The 9,235-nt window shown below is 36.5% G+C and overlaps 1 protein-coding gene across 1 annotated transcript; it reads left to right on the top strand.

Moving 5' to 3' along the window:
- Window positions 1–2,157: 2,157 nt before the first annotated feature.
- Window positions 2,158–3,565, top strand: LOC140431348 (uncharacterized). Its single transcript, XM_072519285.1, has 2 exons — window positions 2,158–2,729; window positions 2,931–3,565. The coding sequence occupies exons 1-2, from the start codon at window positions 2,342–2,344 to the stop codon at window positions 3,563–3,565; spliced, it is 1,023 nt and encodes a 340-aa protein (XP_072375386.1). The 5' UTR covers window positions 2,158–2,341.
- Window positions 3,566–9,235: the final 5,670 nt, after the last annotated feature.

The raw sequence follows: 9,235 nt of genomic DNA, 5'->3' as shown, positions 1-9,235 counted from the left end.
GAGGAGACATGTCATCGCTTCACTGTACCCCATTTCGTTCATTTTATACAGCAATCCGTCGTGCCATACTCTGTCAAAGGCTTTACTGACATCTAAGAAGGCGGTTGCTGTATATTTTCTTTCATTATACCCCTTAGTGATGTACTCTGTCAATCTTAGTATTTGCAGTTCGCAGGAGTGATTGCTCCTGAATCCGAACTGCGCTTCAGGGATTGCATCCATTACCTCAGATTCTTCTCTTAATCCTGCCAAGATGACTCGCTCAGCAATTTTGCTTACTGATGATAGTAGGCTAATGGGTCGGTAGTTCTGTGGAAAAGTTCCGTCTTTACCCGGTTTCTCTATCATTATAACATGGGCCTCCTTCCACCTGTCAGGAAAGTATTTTAATCTTATGATATGATTGATTATGTTCGTTAGATGAACGATTGCTTTCACTGGCAGATTTTTTAAGGCCCTGTTTGTGATGTTATCTGGGCCTAGAGCCTTCTTAGCGTTGGTCATTTTGATAAACTGCTGGATTTCCTCGGGGGTGGTATGCCTGAGAGCTATGTCGCCTCTACTTCTCTTTAGACGTCTGCTCCTTCTTTCTACTTCGTCTTCGAAGTCTGGATCTTCATCGGGATGGTAGTTGTTTCTGCATCCCCTTTTTCGTGTATCTTTCATGACCTCCGCTTTGTCTTGTTCAGAATAAACTAGGCCGTTTTCCCCATGTAAGGTGGGTATTGGCTTTTTATCCTTTCGCAAGACTTTAGAAAGCTTCCAGAAACCTGATTTATTAGGGTCTAGCTGTTGGATGAAGTCGTCCCAGCTGTTATTTCTGTGGATTTCCAGCTGTTTTTTAACCTCCCTATTTAGTTCATTGGCAATTCTTTTATCTTCTATGTTCCTAGTCCTGTTTGCCCTTCTTCGCTGTCTGTTTTTCTCTCTTATGAGAGTTTTTAATTCGTTGCTGATGTCTCTGAATCTTCCTCTGGGTGTTGTTGAGGTTTCTTCTTTTGTGCTGGTTTCCAGCGCATTTTGTATGGTTCTTTCGAATTTCAACACATACTCTTCTAGTTCCCGTTTGTTGTTGATGTCAGGAACTATTCCCATTGTTTCAGAGACAATACGTTTGAAGTTGGGCCAGCTTGTCCTCTTTTTCTTGTATGGCTGCACGTAGTTTGTTTCTACGGCGCCTAGAGTTAGCACGATTAGGTTGTGGTTGGAGTCTCCTTCATTGAGTGAGATTATATCGTGTTGTTGTCCCACGTTGTGAAGAATTGCAATGTCCAAATAGGTAGGTAGTCTGTCCCCTCCATGGAAGCATGTGGGCTCCATAGGACCTGTGACAACTGTATTTATTTGGTTTTCCAGATATTCACAAAAGAATCTCCCGTTTCTATTATTAGTTCTGTCAAACCAATTGGGCGATCTCGCATTTAGGTCACCAATTATGACGGTTGGTTCTTCTGTATCAAGAATGGCGTCCAGATCCTCGCCCTGGATCGGCTCATTCGGTCGGACATAAGCTGAGACAATCTTCAGCGTGTCGTTGGCCGTAATGATCCGAACTATGGTGGCTTCCATAGTGACCAGACCACCTGGTGTAGGAATTGATTGGTGTTCTATTCCTTTTTTCACCATAATGGCCGTGCCTCCAGAACGTGATCTATGGTCATTCCTGTAGACGCTGTAACCCGGAAATTTGGTTTTCACCCTTTCCGTAAGATGAGTCTCTTGTAAGGCTACAACGTCTAGATTGAGCCTGTTGGTAAATTCATCCAGATCGTTAATTTTTTGTAGATCGTCCAATTGAAGGGGTGGCTGCAATAACCAGGCAGCTCCACTTTTTTACGAAAATGAGATTTTCAGTGACTTACTCTTAACAAAAATCGGCCGATCGTTCCCTGCAACAAACGGGTATCTCTTAATAACGGCACATAACTGGCAACGATATTTGGAGCTACCTTGCTTTCGGTTTGTAGCAAGAACCGGGCAGCTCCTGGAGCTGCCTGGTTCTTGCACTTAACTGTTGACAAAATAATATAATAGAAAAGATATAAAAATATGCATGGAATATAAAAAATAAGTTTGATTCCTTCATGTATTTGTTTAGTTTCTATTGAATTTTATGTAATAATACAATAATTTTAATATAATTCTATTTGTAAACAGTTTGTAATACGGTCCTGTTCATTTTCCCATGCGCCGCCGTGAACTAGTTACTTACTCGTTTAGTCGGGCAAGCGCAGGTGCTCGTTGTGTTTTAGTTTAGTTCAGATCGACGTGTTGTTATACATAGATACACACTTTTCTTACGATTCGTAGTGAATAAAATTTAGTATTATTTATATTTGAAATGGCAAGTGAACTCAGTTCAAGTGAAAGTGAACCGTTTCAAGATTCGTCATCGGATTTCATTCCTGATTCCGAATCAAGTGAGGAGAATGCTGTAAACGAAGTTGCTGCAAGCAATGTTGCCACTACGTCTGGACTGGTTGAAAATAAAAAATCGAAAAAGAGGAGCAGGGAGCCGAATATGTGGAAGCGAAACCAGAGAAAATTAAGAAGATCTAAAGGTGAAGAGTACATTAATGTTAAAGGAAACATAGTGGAAAGACGAAGTAGAGGAGGTCCATGCCAGTGCCGGTTCAAATGTTTTGAAGGCATAAGCGAAGAAACTCTTGATAAAATTTTCACGTCTTTTTATGAAATAGGTGATAAAGAGCAACAAGATATCTATTTAGGTAAGGATAAAATTATTGGCGCCTGAAAGCACGTATTAGTTATATATCGTTTCATAGGTTCTTGGGTATGCAGATTTCGGTTCCGAGGTTTATTTGATATTTAAACAAATAAATGACGATTCCAATAGCCTTTCATACCTGTTGGTACGGACGGCAAATAATGATTTTTACGAAATATTGATTTTCTGTTCTTTTTTTCAGGTGGTTTAATACAGACGAGAAACGTTGACAGAAGGCGACCGAAAGGAGGTGGTGGAGTTCCAAGAGGCCAAACGTTTTTATATAAAATAAAGAGAGGCATATTTGAGAAAAAAGTGTGTAAAACGGCATTTATGAACATTCACGCAATAACGAAAAGCAGGGTGGAGAGAATAGCGACTCATATGGCTTCACAGATAGTAGGTCCGAAAGACATGCAAGGGCGCCATGAAACTAGACCAAATAAAATCCCAGATCAAATTATCAAGTCCATTGAGGATCATATAAATAGCTTTTCAAGAAGAAAAAGCCATTATAGCAGAAATGATAACCTAAACAGAAGATATCTTTCATCCGAACTGAATTTAAGGCTTATGCACAGATTGTATTTAAAAAAATATGAACCAGAACAGCATAATCTATTAGACACACCAGAGTTTAAGCCAAAAGTTTCATACACATATTATCGGCGTGTATTTGTGGAAAATTTTAATTTAACCTTTGGCCACCCTAGAACAGATACTTGCAAAACTTGCGACATCCTTGACAATAAAATAAAATGTGCCAAAGATGATGAAACTCAAAACACATTGAAGGTGGAAAAAAAAGTGCACCTGACTAAAGCTTTCTTTCTATAAAGATTTAACAGAGAAAACTGCTTTGGCTAAGGAAGATCCCAGAGTTGAAGTCATGTCATTTGATTTTGAACAAAACATGCCCCTGCCACATGTTCCTTCTGGTGACGTGTTCTACAAGCGCCAGTTGTGGTTTTATCCATTTTGTATCCATAAGGGCAGCGATTCGAAGAGTTACTTTTATGTTTTCGATGAAATAACGGGTCGGAAATCTCCAAATGAAGTGATAAGTTGCTTACACGATTTTATTAATAACTACATTGATCCTCAGGTAACAACCCTTTACGTTTATAGTGACAACTGCGCTGCGCAGAACAAGAACTCCGTTCTTGTTCACTTTTGGCAATCTCTTCTATTGCATGGAAGATTCAAGAGAATAAGACATCGTTATCCCGAACCTGGGCATAGTTTTTTGCCCTGCGACAGGTCGTTTGCTCTGGTGGAAAAAGAAAAAAGAAAGAAAGAAAGAGTTTATCTGCCAGAGGAATGGAGTCGCATGATAGCAAATACCAGTAAGAAGTTTATTGTGAAAACTGTTCAACAAGATATGATTCTAAACTATAAAGAAGTTCTTGAGCCATTTTTTAAGAAAAGCAATATTAAAAATAGTTTTGGTGCAAAATTTACCATATCGAAATATAAAGTTATCGAATTTAGTGATACACATAGAGAGACTGTTACGTGCTCAGAGTCAGCGAATGGTTTTGTGACTGAGGATTTCGTTCTTTTAAAGAAATCTTGTGTACCGATTTTTCTACAAGTACACAATAAGGTTTATAATGCACCGTTGCCTTTGAAAAGGGATAAGCTATTAAATGTCATGGAATTGGCCAGACAGTATGTTGGCGAGGCTGAAATGTGGTACTACCAACAACTTGTTCCTGTAGAGCCAGAAGAATGCCAAACTTCCGAAACTGAAGATGAACACTAGTAACCTAAGAAGAATATTACCTGTTTTTTATGTTTTCATATTCCACTGATTAGTTTGTATTTTGATATTAATGTAATAAGGACATTTTATTTAGTTTCTTTACTTTTTGTATCCAAATAACATATAAATAAACCTAAAACTATTTTTTTTGTATATTTTTGGCAAAGCAGCTCCAATTTTTTTTTATTTTATTAAAATATGATATTTACAATATTTACAAAAACTACGTAAAAACTTTTTCTTTACATGCTTTCACCACAGGAAAAAAAATAATAAAAAATAAACTAATTTTGAATTTTTGGGAGGTTTTTTTTTTGATTTCCCACAAATTTTAAAATACGGAGCTACCTGGTTATTGCAGCCACCCCTTCAATTGTACTGGCATTATTGGTTTGTCCCGAAACTGCTCAAGGCGCTCATAACGGTTGTTAATTTCTCAAACATTGTTGAGACGTGGTTTATTTGCTCCTGGAAGGTAGCAATTAGTTTTTCATTCAGCACGTTTGTGTTTATGTTTGCCTCCTGTTCCACATTATTGTTCTTGTTGGCCATGCAAAAACAAGTGAGTCCTATTTTCATTATTGAACTTCCTAACCTCATAAATTTACAAAACGTGTTTCTTCACCTTGCTTATACCATACCGGTAGCCGAAATTTGTTGTTAAACCAGTTTCCTATGCTGTGGTAAAATCTCAGTTCATAAAGTATATTTGTGCAGCGTTGCCGATTAGTTTAACATCTCTGAATTTAAAATATTTATACACAATTCAAAAAATTAATTACTATTTTCATTACGGATCAATAGGTAATTTAATATAGGTTGATTTACAACAAAGATCTGCAAAATTAGGTTCATTATATGATGAGTTTAATGATTTACAAACCGATATTGAACAAGAATGTGATGATGAACACTTAGAAAATGAATATGCTGAACGAATAAACTTTACAAATGACCATGCAACTTACACAGCAAGTGCTTTATGTTTGGTATCCAAATTAAATGAAATGAGTAGTTCTGAAACAAATAATACAACTCACAGTGAGTTATTTGAAAATAAAGTAGAATTTGTCAAGCTTCCTCCAGTCACGATTCCTTCCTTTAATGGAGAGTTTTGCAAATGGATAGAATTCAAAGAGACATTTGAGTTACTAGTTCACCAAAACTCTTCATTGAATGACATTCAGTCACCAGACTAACTTCTTTAGGCACCAAAGTGCAACAAATTGTTAAGCATTTAGAGTTTTCTAAACAAAATTATATCTTAGCATGGCAAGCTTTATGCAAACGGTTTGACAATCCTCATTTGCTTGTCAATAGTCATATTAAAGCATTGTTTAATTTAAAATCAGTCACACAAGAAGTAAGGGAATTAGTAGATACAATTAATCAACATTTGCTTATTTTAAAGAATTTAAACTTGTCTTATGAAAATCCGTTATCTAGTGCTATGTTGATTCACATTATTTCAGACAAATTAGACAAAGTTACTTTAAAAGAATGGGAGCAAAAATACGACAAGGATACTTTACCAGAAGTCAATGATTTATTTAAGTTTCTTGATAATAAAGCAAATCAATTAGAAAAGCTTGAAGAGAGGGGAATAAAGGCCAACTCTCAAGTTCAACAACGTTCTCAACAGAGAAAACCATTTAAAAAACATGCATCTTTAGTGTCAAATAATCTTTCTAATGCCAAGCAAATATGTCATTTATGTAAAAGTGATCATCTTATTTACTATTGTCCTCAATTTTTACAATTAGGTGTTTCTCAAAGATGGACACGGATTAAAGGTATGAAATTATGCACAAATTGCCTATGCAAGGGACATTTTAGTAAAGATTGTAGACATGTGTCCTGTAAAGTTTGTAAAGGTAAACATAATACTCTATTGCATCATTATCTGGATCAAGGAACTGATTCAATTAATTACATTACAAGCTCAAATATGCGACCAGCTCAAGCTCAGTTATTATAAGTAACAAATAATGACACCAATTGTCATGAATCACATAACGCTACAGAGCTAGCTGTGTCTAATTTCTCAAAAACTAATAATACATATGTTTTACTGTCTACTGCCATCATTAATATATGGGATGATAATGGTCCAGTTCAACAGGTAAGAACTGTTCTTGACAGTGGTAGCCAGACTTCATTTCTGACAGAAAAATTATGCAAAAAACTTAACCTAAAGCAAATAGATGCAAATCTTTCAATTGTAGGGATCAATCGTGTCACTTCCACCCTACGTTATAAATGCAATGTTTCTATTGGATCTACTTATGATTCAGATATCTTCAATTTAACATGTTTTGTCCTACCTAAAATTACAGAAAATTTACCTATTTATAACATTGAAGGTTCTAAATGAAATATTCCTAAAAACATTTCTTTGGCAGATCCTTCTTTTCATAGATCACAATCAGTTGATATGCTTATTGGTTCCGATTTATTCTGGGATATACTTCGAAATGGAAAAATTTCTCTTGGAAAAAATCTCCCTGTCTTACAAAACACATAATTTGGTTATGTAGTTGCCGGGTTGTGGTCACAAAATGTTGATAAGGTCCAATGTTTTTTTGTACAGAGTGATCAAGTACAGAAGGATCTTGAAAAATTTTGGTCAATAGAACAAGTTTCAAATACAAAGTTAATTTCTCAAGAAGACAACATATGTGAAGAACATTTCAAGAATACATATTCTAAAGATTCAACTGGTAAATTCATTGTCAAGATTCCATTAAAAGAAAGTAGAGAACAGTTAGGAGATTCAAAGAACTTAGCTGTGAGGAGATTTCTAAATCTTGAAAGACAATTTGAAAAAGATATTAAATTAAAGAAACTTTATGTTTCATTTATGCAAGAATACCAGGCACTGAACCATATGCCAATTGACACATATTTTGATGACAACATCTGTTCATATTTTCTGCCTCATCACGGGGTGCTTCGTAATGAAAGCCTTAGCACACGTTTAAGGGTTGTTTTCAATGGTTCTGCTAATACAACAACTGGGAAATCTCTTAATTCTATTCAGTACGCAGGACCAGCTATTCAAACTAATGATATTTTTGCAATATTGTTAAGGTTTCGTTTTCATAAATATGTAGTTATTTCAGACATCGAAAAGATGTATCGGTGTATTGATGTCCATCCAGACGATAGACATTTACAAAAAATATTTTGGAGAGAAGACGTAGATCATCCTATTTCAATTATGACCTTAAATACCGTGACATAAGGTACCACGAGGGCTCCATATCTCGCAATGAGATGTTTAAGACAAATTTCTTATGATTGTCAAGATAATTTTCCATTAGAATCCAAATTAATTCATGAGGATGTTTATGTCGATGATTTGATTACAGGTTTTAATGATTGTGACGTTGCGAAACAAACCTGCAGAAACATTTCTAATATACTGCAGTCAAGTGGTTTTAATTTACGAAAATGGGTCTCCAATGATCCTGCCATTATAGAACATTTGAAAAATAATGCCGATGAACTTCCAACTGTAGTAGAGACACCACCCGTCGTGAACAACGTCTCCAAAAACGAAGCCGAGCCCGAAATCGGCAAGAAAATGAAAAGGCTAAGGCCCAAAGAAGACTCTCCGGAAGACGAAGAAGTAAAGAAAAAGGCCAGAGAAATGGCGGAAATTGAAAAGGCCAATGAGCTTTTAAGGTCGGTCAATGTACTGACGGAACAGATCAAATATCTAAAAGAAGAAAGCCGTATCCGCGAGGAAAAGGCGAATAAACAAATTCAAGACTTTCTCGCTCAGATGACTGAGCTGAGAAACGAAAATAAGGAAAAGGATAAGGAGATACAAAAACTTGTACAACATATAATGGCATTAACAGCAGCCGAGGACAAAGAAGAGTCAATAATGGAGATCGACCCGTGGAAAGCCTCCCTCGATAACGACGTTGTAAAGCTAGTTGAACTAGGAATCGGTTCACCGCCCCCCGCAAAGCCATCCGGTAGCAAAGGCAAGCCTAAAGAGCCGGAAAGAATCATAACAACCAAAGAACCTGCAGGTTGGACACAAGTCCAAAACAAAAAAGGAAAAAAGACAGGCACTACTACTGAGAAATCAGACAGTAGTGTGAAAACAAAAATAGGCGTCGCCGAAAAGCAGACGCAGATAATAAATCAGCGGAAAGAAAATGAATTTAACAAGGCTGCGAAAGAGGCTCATGAAAGAAGCCAGAAAAAGAAAACTGCCCAAAATAACTTGAGCAAAAATAGCCAAGTTGAAAAAGAAAACGACGTAGCAAAAGACTCACCGCAAACAAGCGAGGAGCCTACAGTAAAAGAGCCAATAGTAAAAGAGCCGAAACCACCGGCGATAATCCTAAAAACTGTAGGAGAACACCAAAAAATCCTGCAGAGAGCAGCCAACCAAGGCATAATATCAGTCAATAAGTTTGCACACGATCAGGCAGATCTATTGTTATTAACACAAAAACTAGAAAAGATTACCTAGGAATGGTACACATCCTAGAAGAACACACTCCAAAAGTAGAATTCATCGCATATCCCATAGATAGCGATAAACTAAAAAGAGTCATTATAAAAGGGCTATCTGCTACTACTAGCACAGTAGCAATTAAAGACGAACTATACAATAAAGGAATAGAAGCAACAAGGGTGATCAATATGATCTCCAAAAAAGCTGATAAAAAAGTACTGCCACATTTCATCGTCACCCTCAAAGAGGAAGACTAATTAATATT

Source organism: Diabrotica undecimpunctata, unplaced genomic scaffold (assembly GCF_040954645.1).
Source record: "Diabrotica undecimpunctata isolate CICGRU unplaced genomic scaffold, icDiaUnde3 ctg00000648.1, whole genome shotgun sequence".
Lineage (NCBI taxonomy): Eukaryota > Metazoa > Arthropoda > Insecta > Coleoptera > Chrysomelidae > Diabrotica > Diabrotica undecimpunctata.
This window is presented reverse-complemented; position numbering and strand designations above follow the sequence as displayed.

Bases quoted from the DNA above. Each gene is read 5' to 3' on its own strand.
- LOC140431348 (XM_072519285.1), top strand. From the start codon at position 2,342: ATGGCAAGTGAACTCAGTTCAAGTGAAAGTGAACCGTTTCAAGATTCG. The intron at 2,730-2,930 runs GTAAGGATAAAA...TCTTTTTTTCAG, and splicing joins GCAACAAGATATCTATTTAG to GTGGTTTAATACAGACGAGA.